Below are 22,789 nucleotides of genomic sequence, written 5' to 3'. Positions count from 1 at the left end.
ATATACCTTAACATGTAAGTGGAAAGACCACATAGTACGTTCAATTCTAAAGTAATTTTTTCAATAGGGAAGACCAGTTGGTAATTCAGGTGAATAATATAGAACAGAAGGTTGGCTGTCTGAGCGAAAGGAGCTTAACATATTTCTAGGCTAACGTGTTATGTGAAACCGCACATACACATGAACAAATGGAATTTTAAAAATATATATATCGATATAAGAAGGTAGAAAACGTGATATTTCTGCATAACACAAAATTATACATTAATTAAAAATATATCATTTTTTTGCGATTCATTTTAATGCCATTGTTTCACCGTTCAATAATTTTACATGCTACAGAAATTTAGAGAAAAGACCAAAAAAGGTAAAAAAGTAATCCATTAATTTGTTTATTTTATATACCAATATCTGACTTATATTGACATGCTAAAGGTAAAAATGAAAAATTAAAAATCATTTATCTTATCAATGTTTCTTCTTGTTTTAAACTTGATTAATTTAGTTTGCATTCGCTTCGTCGGAATAAGAGTGATGAGTACGTAAACCGGTCTAACGAAACAAAAAAATAAGTCGAAGCTTTAAACATCTGTTAAATTAGCATACCTAACTTGAAAATACCTCTTGATATTGAATATAATACATTATATTGTATAAAGTAAAAAAATATTCGTGTTTTAAATCTCGTAAAATAGTTCGTGACGAACAAATTATGGAAAATAACTTACATAGATTTCGCTCGAAATTTACTGCATCATGTGATTATGATTTTGTAGCAAAGTTTCAAAGTCGTAAGAATGCTGATATCATTTTGTAAGATTTGTACTTGTCGAATTTTTACTTTAACAGATTATTGTTTGTTTGTGGATTTCGCGCAAAGCTACACAAGGGCTATCTGCACAAGCCGTCCCTAATTTAGCAGTGTAAGACTAGAAAAGGCAGCTAGTTGTTAACATCCACCTCCAACTCTTGGGCTACTTTTTTACCAACGAATAATAGGATTGACCATCACATTATAACGTCCCCACGGCTGAAAGGGAGAGCATGTTTGGTGTGACGGGAATTCGAACCTGCGATTACGAGTCAAGTGCCTTACCCACCTGGCCATGTCGGGCCTTTCACAGGTCATTTCACTTTCATTAATTCATATTTTATTTATACTAAAATCTATGTATTCAAACTTAATGCACCACTGTAAATTCCTTAACATATCCTCAGTGATCGACATTCACAGCATCTAACTCTTAATATAAGTTCCACATTCTTTTGCCATAGGTAAATAAAAAGCAGAACACTAATATTCTGAGTCTACGAATTTTATTGGCCTTGTATAGAAAGAAGTTTCTCTTTCTAAATAGAATTTTTGTGCGTTTCATGGAGTTATTGTTCTGGTCATCGTAAAGTGAGTTTGTTTTGAAGCAGTCTTGAAGTCATTCTATCAAAATACCTTACTTCACGTTGCACTATCTCGTATCTCAGCCCAAGTTCGATCAACTATGCTTATTTATTTTCTTTTTGTTTAGTCTTCATCTTATAACATTTCAATTGTCAATTTCAAACGGATGCCAAATGGTAAAACTCTCTATTTCAGAACTGGCGAGCTGGGTTCCAATTTATATGATACCGCAAATTGTGGCCCGGACTTGACGCTGTGGACGCTTTTTGAGAGTGCTGTTTACTGGCTACTTTCCCTATGTATCTCGTAATACAAAACTGTAAATGATGACGGGTAGCTTTGGTAGCTTTATTACAGATACAATCCAACTTTTATTATATTTATTGATTTCTGCGTAATAATTCAACAAATAATTTACTTTATTTGTTGCCCTTTCTATCTTGTATCTTACGTTATGCTATGTTACACAGTTTGAATATTTACATTTATTTTTACTTCTTTTTAAGAACATTTTGTGGCTCTAGTTACCTATTGATTACCAATGTAATAATTTACCACAATGGAATAAGTACTCAGAATGTGATAATTGTAAATAAACGTTCAGGAATGACTACTCACATTGACTGCATCTGAAAACTGCGTTTGTAGCGATTAATGGAAGTTACAGAATCGGCTGCTCTGTCTGAGGAATAAAAGGAATTTATTGAGATCGTCAGGTAGGTATGATCTTACAGAGCATGAATAATGTAAAAAAGCTTTTGTAGCACTCGATAGGTGCTTCAACGACTAGTCAGAGTGTCTTGAAGGTAGAGAGCATAAAAATATTGTTTTTAATATAAAGACGAAAGTAACCAAAGTACTGGCCCGGTATGGCGAGGTGAGTTAAGTGTTCGACTCGTAATATGAGGATCGTGGGTTCGAATCCCGGTTGCACCAAACATGCTCGCCCTTTCAACCGTGGGGCGTTATAATGTGACGGTCAATCCCACTTTTCGTTGGTAAAAGAGTAGCCCAAGAGTTAGCGGTGGGAGGTGATGGCTAGCTGCTTTCCCTCTAGTCTTACACTGCTAAATTAAAGACGGCTAACGCAGATAGCCCTCGTGTAGCTTTGCACGAAATTCTAAAACAAACAAACCAAAGTACACTATATTTCAGTTGAAATGCAACTGTGGCAAAATGCACATATACGTGCTATATATAACAGAGTTTTACTACATAATATGGAGAATGATTTCTTCAAAACCAACTATCTTTAGAGCAGTTGACAAAAATAATTATAAAAATTTATTAACAATTAAAATTGCACTCATACGTTTACCAATAATTAATTCCCATTTTCAAAGATTCGTGATAGTTTCGACAACTGCAACACATTTTCAGTTACATCTTCAAATAAAGAAACTTTTACTCTAATAGGCGAATTTTAATGACACTAAGAATATACACTTTCCATTATTAGAATATAACAGCTGAATTTCCATTGTCCTCTTTGCATCACTCCGTCTTCTTACGACACCCACAATGCAGTGGCCCAGAACCTTCAAGTCACCGATAAAAAACTTGTCAAAATTAATTTTAAAAAATTCATCAGCTAAGAGATAAGCGCTTACTTGTCAATTTCCTTTCCATAAGAAAAACGTGTGCGATAAGTGGAGGCATCTGTGAATTGATTCCTTTCCCGTGCATACGAAAGACTTTTAATATAGTAAGTGATCATCAAAAAATAGATTGATACAAATTGATAGATGTTATTTTCTTGAGTTTATGAAACATCAACGTAAACTAAAAATAATGTTAATTGATAACTCGAGCTCTCTTTTTTTCAAACCATTAAAAAAATGAATTCATTGACGCACTTAATACAGGTATAAAGAATAACTGCTTCCATATCTTTTCTGGAGCAAATCTTGAACCGTTGATAAGTCACTGTTTTTGTGATCGGTAACTTTCAGAATTTATTGAGTAAAGATATTTTTTCTTTCATGATCGATAAATGATTTTGACTGTGACTTTAATTTACTGTTGATAATAAGTTGAAGATAACTTTAGGGTAAACATGGATCTTATTAAAATGTCTATTTTCTCCCTCCTATGCCCTCCTTGTTTGAGTTGCACTTGTATAAAAAATACAACACATATTCTTACATTAAAATACTCATTTTTAATATAATGAATACTCGTATATGTTAATTTATGTTATAAATTTAAGAATATTTCATTTTCAAGGAAATAATATAGATGTCAATACAACTGTGACTATATATAACTTTCAGTGTCATTATTCTTCAAACAATATATAGATTTCAATGTCACTATACTTTGAACACTATACATACATAAATATCATCATTCATATAGAGCAGCATGAAAAATCTAAATGTCGTTATTTCTAGATTTATATGTAACATTTGATCTCAACATCTTAAGGGTAATATGGAGAATTCAGTGACACTATCAGTTTAACAATATATAAACTTCAAGGTCATCATCCATGAAGTAATACATAGACTTCTGCAACAGTATCTATATAACAATATATAAACATCAATATTACTATTTACAGAGTACTGTGACGTTATCCAAACAACAATATATAAACTTCAAGACTATTATCCACAGAGCACCATGTAGACTTCAGTTACACTATACGTATCACAATATACTAACTTTAAGGTCATTATTCATGGATTAATATCTAAACTTCTATAACACAACCCATATAACAATACATAAACTTTAAGGTAATTATCCACGTAGTAATGTGTCAACTTCTTTAACACTATCCATATAACGACGTATAAACATCCATGGAGTAATATGTAAAGCTCTCTAACACTGTCCGTATAACAATACATAAACGTCAATACCATTATTTACAGAGTACTGTGTAGACTTCTGTGACACTATCCAAATAGCAATATATTACTTCAACATTATTATCCAGTGAGTAATATCTAGACTTCTACAACATTATCCATATAGCAATATATGAACTTCAAGGTCTGTAGTAAGATTTTGGACACTACACCAAACAAATAGTCTGTAGACTATGTAAAGCAGAGACAGTCGGGGTAGTTGCTGTTATCATTCTATATAACTCCTGTAGTACTCTGTGTAAAGGGTCAGGGTCTACCGAGGTAATTGGAGATTCAAGGATTTTGCTCAGTTCTGTGTAGAATTAAATCAGTAAATGAGTTCATGAGATGCAGAATTGATTATGTTTGATAAATTAGTGAAAGATGCGCATGATTTAGACCACGAAAACCATGAATATTGTTTTACAAGGTAAACTATGTAGTTTCATTCTAATTTATCTAAGAAACACACTTCACAGCAAAATTAAAAGCTCCAAAACTGAAGCCAGTCATAACCAGGATTAGAGTATTTATGTCATTTTGCATTCTATCATACACTAATGACAAAAAACAGCTATTTCTAGAAAAAAACATGCTTATTCTTATAAAACTGAATAAACGTATACCTAAAATGACTTACAGCTAGGCATCCTTCCGAATGTAACTTACCACAGAAAACGGAAGCTAAAGACACCAAAGACATACCTATGAAAGAGTAAAAAAGTATGTATCCTTATGTGGTAATATTTCCCCCATCACTAAACCATCATATAAGTAATGAATGTCATACCTTGAACGACAGTTTTAAAGAATGTTTTAGTTCCTACACTTTGTGTAGAAGAAGAAAACTGTCGTAAATTTGGTAAATTACCTTTAGGAGGACAATCTCTAAAGCAGAATCAGGTGATGCTTATATTACCTGTAGCGGTTGTGTGGTATGTAGGCATAATATGTTTTCCTACCGTTTATAGTCATATGATTCTAAATTATTGATTATTTACTTTCTGCACTATCATGGCAGCAACACATTGTTTATGATGTAGAATATTATGTTGTTTTGGCCTCCTTAGCCCTTTGTTCTTATTTTAGATGACATATTCTGTCAGCAACGGAATTTCGATTTATCTTGTACTTAGGTTAAAATTAATTCGCACTGGAGTATCCTTTGCCAATCAAAATATGTCGTCAACTGAGTCTGGTAGCTAATTAATGCTGTCGGGGAACAGAGGTCACTAAATGATATTGTCAACTAAATAAAAAAAGCATGTTGATGTTTTGAGTCTTGGTATTTTCTTGGTTTAGTTCTACGTGGCATTAATCAGGAGAAGTTCGGATGAAATTCGTCTAAAAAGACTTTTTCGCTGTCTAAAAAGCTAACGAGTTATTCACTGACCCGTTTGAGAAGATCATCCACTTATGTACGCAAGTACGAGCACTGTTGTGCTTAAATAAAGGTTCTTTTCATTGTTATTGAAATGCGTCCAATCTGTTTATTTATGCAACTACATATTCACTCAAGCTATCGACTACATAACAGTCCCCTCATTTTGGATTGAATCTGCTCTTATTTGTGGGTTTGCGTGTCTGATGCTTGTCGGGACATCACTTTTACTCGAAAATACCACAGTTGTATATAAAATTTGGTGCATTCTTGATGCAAGAGTACCTTGTAATAGGTATTCGTGTGTGCCAAGATTTTCATCCCATGGATTTCTTATTGAGGTCCGTGTCTTAGAGGTTTGTTACCTCTATAACTGGAATTTCTTGTTTTTTAAGACTTTGTTGTTTATAAGTAAGCACGAAAAGTTTGGTATAAGAAGTTATCGTAAGTTTTTCTTTCGTTCTTTCATTAACCAGCGTGTTTCTTAAGATTGTGTTTTCTTCCTTCACTTAGTTCACTTTAATTAAGAGTTATCATCATTTGCATTCACCTTATCACCTTTTGTTTTGTTTGTTTTTTTCGTCTTTTTGGTTTAAGTTTAAACACAATATTTCGTTTTTCTGCCTTTCGGAAATGAGGCACGATTAAAGTAGTACACTGTTCGTCAAACGTTTCTGAATTTTTACCTTTTCATTTGTTCTCACATGATCCATCAACTTCAACTTATGCCTAGTTGTGAGTGAGTGTCGCACTTCTAAACCAGAAATATCATACTAGTGTTAAATACTACACTGTTTATTCTGAACTTTTATGTCTCTAAGTGTCCTCTGTAATATTCATTCGATTTAAAATATCACCCCTTCAGCTTCTTTGTATTACGTGGCCTTTAGTGTTTTTAACAAGCATCGTAAATGCTATAAGACTTTTTTGGGTTGCAAAATTAATTTTCAAATCTCGTTATAGCACTAAAACCGCACTGAAAATAAACTTAACACAACTCAAGTTTGTAATATAATTTCTCACGATTACCTATTTCAACCTATAAAATGTAAGTTGTGTTTTAAAATATTATGCATTTATTTCAATACCTGCGTTTGTTTCGGTTTGATGCATGTCAGTCAGAATCAGAAATAAATGGTTTATGAAAGCACTAGCGTCTCTTTGAACAACGTTGAACATTCGAGAATCTCGCCTTAAAGTATATAAGAGAGAGAGAACACAATAATTTTTGTATTAGCCTCGAAAACTATAATTGTGATAAGTGTTTACTAATCGAAAAACCACAGATATTTGGCCAGGAACGTTTATAGATTTCGAAAAATACAAACTTCAGTGAATTAACATCGGAAGTTAGTTCGGTTTGGTTCGTTTTAAGTTTCGCGCAAGGCTACACGAGGGCTATCTGCGCTAGCCGTCCCTAATTTAGCAGTGTAAGACTAGAAGGAAAGTAGCTGGTCATCACCACCCACCGCCAACTCTTGGGCTACTCTTCTACCAACGAATAGTGGGACTGACCGTCACATTATAATGCTCCCACGGCTGAAAGAACGAGCTTGTTTGGTGTGACGGGCATTCGAACCCGCGACCCTCGGATTACGAGTCGAATACATTAATCAGCTGGCCATGTCGGGCCTTGGAAGTTACTATTTCTACTAGGACATTAAATATCTTCAGATTGTAAGCGGTATGAGATTAGTCGAGAAAAGTTAACTAAGCTAGTTTAGACAAGATGTAACAATATCAACTTGGAATTAATTTTCTCGTCGTGGATCCAGACCATCGATAAAATATTCACTTTTAGACCAACTAGAACACCTAGTTTATAAGTTTGTAAAACTCTTTATATTAACTAATATTTGTAATAACTATTTATAATAATCGTTATTCTGAATTGTATTGTTGTTTGTATATTAAAATATATCTGCGTTAAGAAAGAAAACTGTGTGTTCCAATCTTTTAAGCAAATATAATAAATTTAATACATTTATAATATTCACTTAACTTCTAAATTAAAATTAAACTTTTCGGTTATTTGAAACAGTAATAGATAACGTACGCAACGTAATAAATCGGAGGCTAGTACGAAATAACTTATAATACGTAACAAAAGACAAAAAGACACGGGAGAAGCTGATATTATGCATACACATTACCATCAATATTCATGCATAAAAATTAAAGTTGTGTAATTATGTTATCGCATTTCAAATTACATGACTATTTCTAATAAAACATGTAATATTATATGGATTTTAACCATATATCTATCTGCTTTATTTCTTTTACATTTTAAGTGTTGACATACGTGTTGATCTCTATAATGGGACCTGTTTGGGAAGTTTCCACATTAATGTGCTAATTGAAGCGCTTGAATGCTGATAAAGACTTTCACAGTACACATTGCACATTACAGCTGATAAAGACAAGCAATTTACTGTTATTACGACCGACAGAGGTGGCGAAAGCACATGAAACATTCGTTTGCTTTGTTTCTGCTTGGTTGGTGAAACATGGCATTTCATTGTATGACAGAACATCACCAAACATGATCAATGCCGTATGGAACTTACAGTTAATAACACAAAGCAGTGAAAACAAATAATCAACGACACGCCATATTTTTATGAACTTTGTTTTAATCGTTAGAACGCTCATGTATTTTTAAACTTGTGTATACTGCAATCTTTGATAGATTTCAAACTTATTAATTTGATCGTAAAGCAAATATTAATATTCAAAATATAAATTAACCGCTAGTTTTTAGATGAGAAACAGTCTTCTGTAGTGAAGCAAAAGATAATTTTGAGTTGCACAATTTAAAACCAATGAGGTATATACAAATTATAAAAGGCCGAAGCATGTATCAAAGATATTTAATTGTAATACTTGATCTGATTGAAACTTAATAAATGGTTCAGTGATGTCAAAATATGATATAAAAAAGAACTAAATTATAAAAAAGGGAAACCTCGTAAGGATATGCTGCAAAAGTGGATAAGTTAAACAATGACACTTTGGACCAAACCTGACTCCAATTTTCATATTCGTACTTGTTCTGTTTAATATAAGGTTTCCCTCTTTAACAAGGACAATAAGAACAACAATAATTCTACCAATTTTAGATTGTTTGTTTATCTTAATGTAAAACAAATATAAAGCTGTTGTGTTTTTCTTATTAATGGGCTGTAAGATTGCTTAGTTATGTTCAGAAGTATAAGAATAGTGGCATTATAGCACTTGGAATAGCTGTGACAGAACCCCAAATTTGATCAAAAAAGTGTTCTTATATATAGAATCATCATATCATTTGTTACTCAATCCTCCTACCTGGAGTCACTACTGCGCCTCTAGGTGCATCACATATGTCAATTAATTAAAATATGAGGTACTAATTTATACTGCCAAAAGTTGACGTGTTTTGTTTATTTTTCCATACATACTAATACTTTGTTTTACCTTACCGTAAGTTTCTCCATTTTTAAGTAGCTTTTCCTAAATCTATAGTAAAGTATTAAACAGATGTTTAAAACAATAAGACAAAAGTTTACGATACGCCAAAATTGTAACACAATGTGAAAGTCAAGCTTTAACATAAATGTTTCAATAAGACTATTATATAAAAATTATCATACGAACATTTCATGTTTGGTAAACATAATTTTATTATGAAACCAAGTTTCTAACTTGGCTTGCTGGTGGAAACCTACAAGAGGACCCTCTCTCTTGTTAAATCAGGTGTGTCCCTCAACGGGGAACGATAATGTAATTAAAGCTGAATACAATTTAACCTCCCGCAGCTGAATTGGGACCTTAACTTAATATGTCATCGTTACCTAGGCAACCATCGGCCTTAATGATCTTGCCGGCAGGGGAGCATTCTACAAAGGCGGGGCGTGACATATGATTGACAACCTAATAGTGCTGGAGTTGTTTGATTACAATAAAGACTTTTATTGCATATAATAATATAGCAGTTTATTAACGACTAATGTTACTTGTTTTTTAGGTGCAAAAATACACAATGGGATATTTGTGATGTAACTACAGCGGGTATCAAACTCTAATTGTTAGTGCTATAACAATAAACACTTTGTTTGGCTATAGCTCGTAGTCATTGTGTAGAATGAATAACACACCAATATATATTCAGAAAAATGAATAAAAATGTTATTTGCTTCAAGGAGCGAGAAGGCCCGCCATGGCCAGGTGGGTTAAGGCGTTCGACTCGTAATCCGAGAGTCGCGGGTTCGAATCCAGGTCGCACCAAACATGCTTGCTCTTTCAGCCGTGGGGGCGTTATAATGTGACGGTCAATCCCACTATTCGTTGGTAAAAGAGTAGCCCAAGAGTTGGCGGTGGGTGGTGATGACTAGCTGCCTTCCTCTAGTCTTACACTACTAAATTATGGACAGTTAGCGCAGATAGCCCTTGTGTAGCTTTGAGCGAAATTAAAAACAAACAAACAATCAAGTAGCGAGAGTTTTGTACAAGATGGAACGTTATAAATATTCAGTCACTAGTGGCTGGTTTCGATATAAGACACTCTAAACATTAAAAACAGAAAGAAGAGACTTAAGAGATATTTTGAATCTTACTACTATAAGAAAACTTGTGTTAACGAATAAACAGTAGATATATATGCCTGTAGGATAAGCTTCAAAAATAAATATCCTGAAATAAATGTTCCTTGTTTAACTTACCTTTGTATCTCCTCTTTCAAAATGTTTGGTAGCAATTGTAATTATTAAAGTAGAAAACCTTTGTGATATACGATTTAAGTCTGCAGTATGGAGTTAGCGTTTCTTCTGCCACTTAGTTACCACAATTACATTTCTGATATTATGTATACACCAATAAAATTTCAGGATCGTTATATTTTAATCGTATGATACTAAATGTTTTAAGTATGGATAATACGTACTTTTCAAGTGTTTCTTGTATTTTCACGTTGGTTCATATACAGTTTTTATGCATGTTCTATTTCTGTACAGTTCGTGTTTTGTATATTTTTACTGCATATTTTCGTAAATTTCACTAACCGTTTTGTTAGTAAAATGTCTGTGTATGTTAACTATGTATATGTATATGGCTATGAGAATAGCCTACATTTTTGCGTATTGCTCATACTGTAATTTTGTTTTCTTTAAATTACTAATATACAAGTTTCATTTTGTGGTTGTTATTTTACAGCATGATTCCTCTATGAGATATGACGAAGGAGTTCTGAAATTAACACTACATCTTTGTTGAGAATTCTGATAAAAAATTAATAATAAGTGGCATATAGTTTACTAAACCTGGTTTAACAAATTAAAATTTTATACCAGACACAAAAGTTACAGTTAAATCACGTTATTTCTAACTAGAAATGTCCTACATTACTTTAACCATCACTGAATTATGAGAATATACTTAGATTTCTACTTTACTGAAACATTTTTCTCCCTTCCAATCAGTTAGTTAGGATATCATCAGAAAAAGAATTAGATTCTCCATTTACGTTATTGGAACTGGCCAGAACGTCACGGAGCTGTAGCAATAAATAGATCTTTATTACTGGAGCATTGAAACTGTTAGATGCCCTTTTTTTATAGCCACGAAGAAGTAAGGGAGGGTGTCATCGAGGTGTGGTTGAACGTCTTGGGGGTGTGACTTTCAATCTAATGGTGTAGAACCAGTAAATTTGAGGGTCTTTCTTGAGAAAAGTTAAGGTGTTTGATGTAAGCTATTTGACGAGCTCCCACCCTTAACAGAAAGTTATTATGTTTTCAGCAGTTATTAGATAAGCTGTAAATTACGAACATTTAAAAGCACGCTTCCACCACGTAAGTGATTGTTATAACAACGGACAGTATTAAATTACCTCGTGCTAGACAGTAAACCTAGTAAACAAACTTCTCACATTTGTGATTGCTCCTAAGTGAAAATAAAGTTAAAATTATTTTGATTTAAACTACTGATCATTCAAAAAATTTAAGCCTACCTGTGCAATTGCTTTGGCTTAGTAAAGAGAGTTTATTGTAATTTGAACTTAAATAACAATATTTTTATTTTACACAAATTATGATAATAATGGAATATTTAGTACATAAAGTCCGGAAAACAAATAGTTACCTCGTTCAGCTATTGAGTGTATAGTTTTCGCAATTCCTTCAGTGTATGGTTTTATGGGTTACAGATAGGCACGTCTGAAAGAAGTAATTTTGGTCTAGGTATATGAACTCGAGCATCAAAGATTGAGAAAATATGTTTCTACTACATGTGATTCTAACACAAACTTAAGAACATCTTAGGTTAACTAATTAAACATACAGAATTCCTGAATGTTCTCTTTGAGGTTATTCTATGTCACCAAGTTATACTCACCTATCATCATATACTTCCATTTGAAGTTATTCTTTCCCTACTTTAATCAACGGTGGCGGATAGATTTGAACTGTTTTTCTCAGGTAGTGGCGTCTCTTCCTTAGTTATATATATTATTTCTATTCTAATGAACTTCTTCCACTCTTCCACTTGCTTTCTTGATTTTTTTCCCGAAGAACTTGTATGATATTGTATTAATAGTGGACGGGAGTGAGTGTTAAATCATAAGAAATAGATTATACTGTTATCTTCGAATGTATAATTTGATGCTTTAGTACACATTTAAATTATATCGAAAACTATTTTTATTCTAAGATACGTCATGTAAAAAAATAGTAGAATAGTAAAATCAAATAGTACAGTTAATAATGACTTAAGATTGTTGAAGTAAGGGTGTTTTCTGTCGTATGTTAAACCCACTAACCATAATAATAACCCATAATAAAAAAACACAAAGGTTTCATTTTCATTTTTGGTAATCCTACATATATGTATGTATACAATAATGTCAAGAATATGGTAGTACGAGCAATTTATTCCATAATTTTATAACCATGGTAATGTCAAATTATGTTAATATCGTTGCAAAAAATATTGTGGTTTTAAAGACATCGTAAAATTATTTTTGTTGTAGTTCTACTACATAAATTGTTTTGGTAATTTATTACATTTTATGGTTCTGAATAATAATTTACATTCCGTTTATATATATTTGTTATCAAGATCTATCTAAATAACAATGAAAGTTTATTCCATCTCATGTGGTAAATATTCTATCTGCCAATGAAAACCTATAATTAACAATAGTTAGGTTTCGAACAGATTCTTTAATTTTGTGTACAAAAGAGTGAATAACAAATGATTTTATTTTCAGTTTAATCTTAGACTTTTTGTTGTAGATAAACTGGAGAATGTGACACAATTTCTGTGATTCAGGATACACCAGTACCTCGTTCTTCCAAAGACATTTTAAGACAATACAATGTTTTGTGAATATTCAGATAATTTATGTCCATGGGATGTATGACAACTAGTCTTCTTAGCAGATATTGTAGCACATAATTACCTTTGAGGTTATTCTGTGTCATCAAGTTATACTCACCTAAGGAAAATGGAGGAAAATATGTAAAACAATAAAATTAGAAATATTTTAATCAAATACCACCTTACAAAATTTTAGTCTTATCATAATATTTTTCTGACACAAACAGACATTGATACAATTATCAGGCTATTTACTGCTAGTAGAGGTCTTGTGAGTTTCCATCTTAGTTGTGAATCGTTGGAATACCGGCTGATATGTTGTCAAGGCTGTACGAATTAGCTCCGTCAAATGTTGATTTGTAAGGATTGCATGATGCTTCAACTTCAAAAACTTTGTTATACAGTACAGTGATTCACAGTAGTTTGTCGTGCTGAAAATTGAAATGAGTCGCACACTGGTTTTCTTCAGTTCTGGATATTTTATTTCTGGAACTTGCTTCCAGAACTCAATTGTAGAATGGGATTTACGGATCATCTTTAGACCCAGGTCCTTCTGTAGTTCTGTTAGTTCTATTTCCATAGCAGATGATTCTGTAATCAGAGGTTCAAGAATTGGACAACCATCACTGATCACATCAACCATGAATGGATTTAAAGAAAGGCGAAGCAGGGCTTCAGCTTCTGCAAGTCCTCAAACGTATCTAGGAAATTATCAAGCAGTCCTTGTAATTTATTTTTGTACTCTTCCAGTGTGTGGTCTTTTATTTCAATATCAGGGAATGTATTTATTCTCCTTTTGAGATTGGGAAAGTAACTGAAGTTTCTTGATAAAATGTCTCTTTCAGAAAGTCTTATTTTATTCTGAAAGCTAAAAATTGTCTGAGTAAGATCAGAAACAATTTTATTCTTCCCCTTGAGTGCCAGGTTGAGACTATGTAGATGATTCGTTATATCAATAAGAAACATTAGATCTTGCATCCATTCATCATTTTCCAGTTGAAGATAGATTTTTTTCTTTTCTTCAAGAAAAGTAATAATAGGCTCCAATAGATCCACAAACCTACTTAAGACATTATTAGTTAACAACCATCTCACAATGTGGTACAAAGAGACATCACTGGGTTTATCTTCAAGTTTCAGTTCTTCAATAAAATTTTTTAACTGCCGGTGGGTCTTCCCATTTAAGCATATGAAATTGGCAATTTCAAGAACAAATTTCATAACATATTTATAGGTGAAGTATATGGTTACCAGGTGTTCACAATGAATAATGCAGTGAACAGGGAGAACCTTTGGAAACCTGGGATCACTTTTCATGAGTACAATTAATCCTGCATTTTCCCCCACCATTGCAGGCGCTCCATCTGTTGCAATACTGATGAGTTTATCCAGTTAAGGCTCTGTGAAGTGTATTTTTAATGTGAAAACCTCGAGATGTTTCTTTTAGTGTCACTAAGCCTAACATCTCTTCTTTTACAATTACATCAGAGAAAACATGACGAACAAATACTGCCGATTGTGGGTTGTCTTGCATGTCTGTAGATTCGTCAAGGACTAAGCTGAATGCAAGGGAATTCTTTAAATCATTTTACATTTTACTTGCAACATCAGCACTGATCTGGATGCTACGTCTCTCTGTACTGTGGCGTGAACACTGCAACAACTTCAGCTATATTCTTCTTAATAAATTCACCATCAGAATATAGGCGATTAGCACGAACAATATTCCATGATATAACAAAACTACTTCAGTCGTTGTATCAACCTTTTTACTGAACGTTGTCAACAGTGTCTGCTGGCTATTTAGTGATTATTTAACACAGTTAACTTTTTCCCATAATTCTGATTTAGGTGGACAATCATACGAAAAGTTTTTGTAATTTTTTCATAGTATCGTTCCTGGCTTTGTAATGACTGAGTAATACATTGCAGATGAGACGCAAAGGTTTACCTTCTTTAACGGTAAATGCAAAATCTTCCTCCCACTCTTGCTTAAAATTTCTGTTTTCATCTTTATACTTTTGCTTCTTACAATTTGTTGACGCCATCTTCCTTTACAAAATTTTCACAGGTACTTCTAAAAAATTAAAGCGAAAAGAAAGAATAAGCTTCAACACGCGCAACGCAACCAAACTCTACAGCGCCCAGTATCACACAGCCCGCAACACAGCCACACACACCACAATCACGCGATCGCAAGCCATGCCCACTAAAACCAGCATTGTCAGCACTGGCTTGTACGATTACTGATTCTTCAGCACAATTTCTCTGTAATCCTTGCTGATCCGAAATTTCTTTAATCCCTGACTCAAATCTAGCATTAAAATTAGGATTTAAATTATTAAGTATATTTACTCACCATGAACATTAAACTTACATTTTAATCCAGTGGACTCTCAGCTGATACCCAGTAAATAATTATAAGACTTGAAAATTTTTTATTTACTTTTTAGATTAATTGTGATGCAAAAACGATCTCAACAAACATATTTCCGAGAACCGCGGATTGGCAACCCCTGTACGATAAGAAGTAATTTAATATTTTTCTTCTTACAACATTCAATGAAGAAATGATAAAATAAGCTGTGCGAAATCGCCTATTTTATAAATAAAACACATCGGAAACTCAGAAATAACTGCTGGTATTATTTGTAATATTAATGGAGTTTTAGTTGAATTCCTTATGTGTTACTGATTCGTTATTGTAACAAGTAAACAAAGTTGTGGACTAAAAGAGTACACTACTTGATGTAAAACATTTAGAAAACAAATTTTTGTTAAGGTTTTATGATAATATTTACATAACTTCTCGACAAAATCATTAATATCAAAATACTAAATAAATTAATTAAGAGGGAAACGATAATTATTTTTTCTATTTTGCATCTTTTCTGTCATGGGTTCAGAGAGGGTAAAAAATCAACAATATTGTGATAATTGTTTGTTATTCTCTGTGGTTCTCTTTCTTACATATATTACTTTGTTGTTTTCTTTTTCTACATATTGCTTAGTCACACGAACTGTTCCATAGAGAACCTTCTTTATACTTTTTAAACTTTAGATAGAGAGTGTATTTCTTATCAGTTGAAGAATCAATACTCTCAACTGGCAGGTCCCTTTTAATTCGTGACATCTTGAAGTCCGTCGCTACCTTTGCTATTTGCCTGTTGCTCTGCTACCAGGATGAGGTAAAAAACAACAACAAGCAAATTCGAAATCACTTCGATTGTTCAAGACTGGGATAAAACATGTTACTGAGAACGAATAGTTGCTTTTGTCTCTTAGATTTTATTAATAATGTACTAAATCAGTAAGTACGAGCAGGAAAGTCAGCGTGCAGAAAATCTGTGAAAGTACAAGAACTACCCGAACAAACACAACTAATAAGACTTAGAAACTAGTTGTCCCTAATACTTGTAAACGAAACAGTGAACACCCTTAATGACACTTTGCGATTAGTTTTTTTTATCATACATAATATAAAAAATAAACACACTTAATGACACTTATCAATGAGTTTTTCATACTGATTGTAAACTAAACAGTGAATATATTTAATGATACTTTGTTTTATTAGTAGTTTTATTACTGTTAGTAAACTAACTGAAGTAACATTTTAACGAATCTTGAGGTTGGTAAACAGGCTTCACTTTTCAGCTCAACACGCTTCAAGCTATGCTGCATAAGTGCTCAAATATAAGAATCATCAAACAGTTGGGCTTTGTGGAGAGAAGTCAACCACCCAGAAAGGCTGTATTACATTAGCGTGTGATTAATGGTATTTCTTTTTCTTGCTTTTAAACGAACCTGTCATATAACGTTACTCTCAAGACATCATTGCATACTCATGTAGTGAAAAACAACACATTTACTCTATTCACAAGAATTTATTTTATCCAAGTTAAATGAACCATTTATCATGCCATTTGGTTAAATATATATATATATAAAAAAAGAACGAAAAAACAAGAAAAACAAATTGACTGTCAGCTTATATGAAACTGGAGAAGACCTGTATATTTTGTAGCAATGTTGATGGTATTAAACAAATTAAATATAACCAAATAAATACTCTATAACAGTATTAAACAGTTTATGCCAAACTTTGAAATTTTATATAATTTATAAAATATTTCAACAGCTTTCAATAAACTTAAAGTTGGTCGTCAAAACCTTGCAGAACGTGTTGGTCGAACATTTTATATTCCTAATAACAAGAAAAGCAACCACCTTTAGTTGATTTTTATATAAAAGTAAAAAGTGTATTGGACATCGTTTCCTACCCAAACACACGGTAATTGGCATGTGTGTCGTGCACGTTTTAGAAAACTCGCACATCCCCGTGCCTCAACGGGCGTCTATAGACTTACTCTTGCGTTGCTTAGTCTAGGGACGGATTCTATCCACCCGATAAGTTAAGACCCATTTCACATTTACGCAGCAATTTCCTCCTCTATTAGCGTTATGACAGTTTTTAATCTAAACATAACTTAAATACATTTGGTAAAATAATTCCGGAAGCTCAGACATCATCTTTTCTTCTTTTTCTCTTTTAAATTTCAACTGCAGTGCCAGTCTAAAGTTTCCACTTATTAACGGCCCGGCATGGCCAGGTGGGTTAAGGCGTTCGACTCGTAAACTGCGGGTTGCGGGTTCAAATCTCCGTCGTACCAAACATGCTCGCCCTTTCAGCCGTGGAGGTGTTATAATGTTACGGTCAATCCCACTATTCGTTGGTAAAAAGTAGCCCAAGAGTTGGCGATGGGTGGTGATGACTAGCTGCCTTCCCTCTAGTCTTACATTGCTAAATTAGGGACGGCTAGCACAGATAGCCCTCGAATAGCTTTGTGCGAAATTCAAAACCAAACAAAAATAATCACGCCCTCCTTTGGCTCTTTAATGCAAAACCTGAAACTGTCATTTGTTTCCTAATGCTAATGTGCTGACAAATAGTGTTTATTCGAGAACTGTCATCTTGAAGCATCACTTGACTTTCGAAAGTGGTGTAAAAGCATTTTCATTTTCGAATAAAAATATGTAAATAGTTGTTTGTTCTTACACCGAGTGAGTCAGGAACAAGTGTTTATAGATTTTAGCTTCGGTACACCTTCTTCACTCTTATCACCTTTGACGAAGAAAACAAATTTCTATGTCAAATTTGTCATAGTATCAGATAAACAGTAATTGATTACTCTTTATCTTTTGAAAACTCAGGAATCCGACAAAGAGAGATTTACTGTTCTTATCGTCTGTCAATAACTATCTTAAAATTTCTATGAACATCTTAAGCTTCAAAACACAACCACCACTTGTATAGAACATCTGCTACAATATTTGCTTGAAAAACAGCTTCATCCCAATAGTCACAGCAACTCTTATCTCTAGTTATTAAAATACCTTTTCTAGACTATTGTAACTGTATAGGTTTTACTGCTATAGTACAGCTCACTGCAAATATTTTTATTGCATTCAGTATTTAATAGGTTTTCATGGTGTTTCTTTAAATTTGAGCTCATAAGAATGAAAATTAATACCAGAGAAAATGTTAATTCTTTCTTTATGAATGATTTTTTTACTACTAAAATGAATATTCAAAAATGTTATATTAGTATATGTATATATGTGAGCGTGTGTTCCTGCATCTTATAAACCATAATGTAATTTACAGAAAGTTGAGTATGTTATATTAAAACGAATTAAATATGCCATTCGGCAAGTCACGTGGCAGCTACAACTGATATAAAGTCGAGGTGGAACGGTATATATTAGAACTAAATTTTATCATTTTTAGATTTGCTTAAGTAGTTTTATACCATCAAAAATCATTTGCTTTTGAAAAGAGTATGTGACAACTCTTTCCGACGCCATATATTCCTACATTTAGACAATAAACTATATTTAGATCAGGGATTCTGAATCTCCAAAATATAGATATCTCTGATATTTAAAGGTACTGGAAACAAAGAAATATGGATATATTTGGTGAACCAGGACGATCCAGGATAAGACCTACGATGAGTCCTTCTACAGCCATGGCAAGGACAAGGAAACTATGCATTTTGAAACATATGGCCTAGACAATATTACACAACATAATCAAAAAGGTTTTTTGTTTGCAAAAGCGACACAAGTTACATGTACACATGCTACTTCAACGATACATCCGTTCAACTGTCGCATACACCAAGTATTCAAGAATGAAACAAGTATTCATGTTATTCCATACGAAAGCATGCCGTTCAAATCTCTGGATTTTTGCGCGATAGAACTATTAAAATAAATGATGGGAAACCCTTGTTCTAGTACACTAGATGGATTATGGGAAACAAGCGGGGATAGTGATGTGTTTGAACTTGAATGCTTTTGCTATGGAAAATATGCTATAGGGCTATTTTCAAGATGCCGCCGTCAGATAGTGCATAATTAGAAGTATAAACATGAACTGCTGTGATTAGTAAGGTTCCAATATTAGTTTAATATACAGTATTGTGTAAAACTGTTAGTAAAATGTCAAAAATTAGATATCAAGTTATTTTCAAAGAACAATAGAAGATAAAACATCAACATTTTATTAACATTCACATTTAGTACAACAAAAACTCAGTAAAAGTGCTTGGGTTCAACAAACAGTTAATATTTGTGTTCCCTTTTTGTTTTAATAACTGCAGACAGTCTTTCAGACATTGTTGCAACATATTTAATCAGTGTCTGTTGGGATTTGACTCCAAGTGTTTCTAATACACTCCAAATAATGTTTCTTTGGAAGCAACTTTTGATTTGTGAAGTTTTTGATATACTAAATCCTAGATATACTCAATTGAGTTGAGATCGAGATTCTGTGGGGCTAATGCATCATTTGAATGACTCCAGCAGTTTTCTTCTTAGCTAAGTAATTCATGCATAGGTTGTATAAGTGTTTCTGGTCATTAACTTTTTGGACTTATTTCTTTAGAAATAATATACAAACTACCCCAGTATACTATGGCATCAGTATCTGATAGTACACGCTCTAAACCACCACACTGCCTCCCCATAATTCATTATAGGTGCTAGGCATTGAAATAAATATATTTCACCTTTTTTCTGCTGGGCGTACAGTCCACGCTTTGAATTAAATATTTCAAACTTGGACTCATACGTCCATAACTTCATTTTCCATCATCAACAGTCGAGTTTTTGTACTTTTTTAGCAAATTTCAGTCTCTTGCTAAACAACCAAATATTCCATTTGATCCATGATTGTTTATCTCATACTTGAAATCAGAGACAGTCTTTCTTCTGTTCCGAAAGCTGCATAAACCAAGATACTTAATATTAGTATCATTAAGTTTAGGTGTTATGCTTCTTTCTTTCCTATTTTGAACTTATCTGTCTCGGTTTCATGATTTAGTACGCACTTCTCAGTGTATAGGGAGCATCTTGAGTCTGCAACAATTTGTCGGAGAGTCCAACCAGCATCATGTAAAGTTTTTATGTGAACATTCTACAATATCTACAATTTACTACGCATTTTGGGCGGTGGCATAACAACAAAACTTAGTATATAGTGTTAAACACCGTTTTTTTTTTTCAAGGTTTATATATGAATTGCTATTAAATTGATTTCTTCTAGCATATACCAATGCCATGTGCTAGCTTTTTCTATATAGTTAAGACACTTTATGGGATATCATGACAGTTATTTTAGACCCTAAATTTGATCAGCTTGTTTATTCAAGTATATAGTACAAGTATATAGAAATTCTAAAGAATGATAAGTATTTGCACCCTGGTTCATCCAATTGTCAACAGGAATGAGAGAAGTATTATTATATTGTTGGAATTTACATTCTGTAATGATATATGGAAGAATTAGCCATATAAAATGGAAAGAATGACAAAATATTCTCTTGTACTAACACATTTTGCACAGTACTGTAATTTAATCAACCGCGTTACAACAAAATAATACTCCTTAGTTATTTTCAAGATTTATTATAGTAAGTATAATCAACATTACTATCGAATCACACTAGTAACTGTTCAATACCTCTATCTTATTGTATTGTTTGTTCCTTTGCTATGCTTTATAAATGGTATTGATTATTGGTTTTAAAGGTTTTAACAAGTATTAGCATAACTTTACTGTTTGAAATTTATGTGGTTGGTAGTTTTAGTATGTAAATAAGGTCATTGTGTGTACTTTAGAATATTTTGAAGCGTCTTCAAATGATAGTCTTCAAAGTACAATCGTATACAATGAACGATGTCTTTAGAAGTGATGTATGTCATCCACATAGGATACAAGTAAAAGGCAAATCCGTTTTCCTAAGATTCTCTACAGCATATTTTGCAAAGGACTGTTGAAAAATAAAATAAGCTGCTTCGTGAGAGCTGTCAACAACAGTTAATCAATATACCTCAAAAGTAGTGTTTGTGAAAGTTCGATGTATTTTTGAGGCACATCTACAAGAAAGAGCAGTAAACCTTAAATTTTCTGTTTATAATAGGCGGTAGTAGTAAAACTCCAAAAATGTTCAATATAAAAGGCTGTGTTAGGTGTCTACAAAAGTAGGTATTAATTGTATATCTCAAAAAGTATGTTCTTGTTGTTTTTGAATTAAGCACAAAGCTACACAATGGGCTATCTGTGCTCTGCCCACCACGGATATCAAAAAAAAATAAATTGTAAAAATAAATTTATAACAGGTCCATTGGACCACATTCAGTCTCTCTAAAATCAATGTCTACATACATAGGAGGGTCTGTATGGTATACAATTAGTCGTATATCAGATTCAGAAAATAGAGTACAATTATGGCTATTAGACTAAATAAACCAGCATTGGAGCAGCTTATTTCCAAAAAGGCAGAACGGAACCAGGACTATCGTTACGATTAGCCATCAGTATTCTTCGTGTTATATATATTTATTAATAGAGTTAGAAAGTTAATGTTGAAGTTCTGCACAAAAAATTTCTCAACGTTCTTTTTTTTTCTCCATATTCAGAACTTCACAGACAGGAATTATCTGCGTGCTTCCCTTCGTTTGTGTCAACTTTATATAAAAAAAAAAACAGTTTTTATACACATGCAAACCTACTGAGAAAAGTTATTATTTTAAAAATTGTATTCGCACTCATTCTTCAGGATTTTCACTGTGAACTACTCATAAGCTTTGACATAACTGTCTGAAAAAACGTGTGGAGTTTCTAGCATCAATCACTGCACTAGGTGGCTTACCGCTGGTCTCTATTAATGCTAGGAAACTAACCCATTCTATAAACCTCCGATTCCTAGTCCCCCCCTCATCACCCTACTGGCAGATGACATTTATGGGAGAGCAGAATCTACTTCAGTTACAGGCAAGAAGATATAATCTCTATAAGGCCCGGTTTCTGATTTATGGACATTTACATACATTTAAATAAACGCGGACAGGTCAATATATCCTAGCTGTTATTATAGGGAGTACTAAACTGTATTTGAAAGACCTTGCCTGAAACTGTTGACATAAAACAAACGACTTTTCTATTTCAACTAGAAAGTAGCGCGATGCTTTGACGATTCTTCTTGTTCAGTGACAGCAAACAGGCTGCCTTGTTACGACCACTTTTGAATCCTAAAACGTTAATTCTAAGGAATGGCCATTATATATAACCAGTTAGATTTCTATGTTTGTTCTTTTGGAAAACTTTGTGAAAAAAAAAAAGTATGAACGGAAGAACACTGGTTTAAAAAAAAAAAAAGATTGGAACTTAAGCCTAAAGATTCACCTTTTTTTTATTCCAGAAATTAAAAATATATCCAAAATCACGTAACATCAATT

General features: G+C 32.9%; 1 protein-coding gene across 1 annotated transcript in view; it reads right to left on the bottom strand.

Annotated features, from left to right (window-relative positions):
- Positions 1-13,132: 13,132 nt before the first annotated feature.
- The window catches only part of LOC143229202 (SCAN domain-containing protein 3-like), a 35,995-nt gene continuing 26,338 nt past the window's right edge, over positions 13,133-22,789 (bottom strand). The window contains exon 2 of the mRNA XM_076461188.1: positions 13,133-15,059. Coding sequence (XP_076317303.1) covers positions 13,230-13,625 — 396 coding nt within the window. The 5' untranslated portion in view covers positions 13,626-15,059 and the 3' untranslated portion in view covers positions 13,133-13,229. The remainder of the gene's footprint in view (positions 15,060-22,789) is intronic.

Source organism: Tachypleus tridentatus, chromosome 10, assembly GCF_004210375.1.
Source record: "Tachypleus tridentatus isolate NWPU-2018 chromosome 10, ASM421037v1, whole genome shotgun sequence".
Classification (NCBI taxonomy): Eukaryota; Metazoa; Arthropoda; class Merostomata; order Xiphosura; family Limulidae; genus Tachypleus; species Tachypleus tridentatus.
This window is presented reverse-complemented; position numbering and strand designations above follow the sequence as displayed.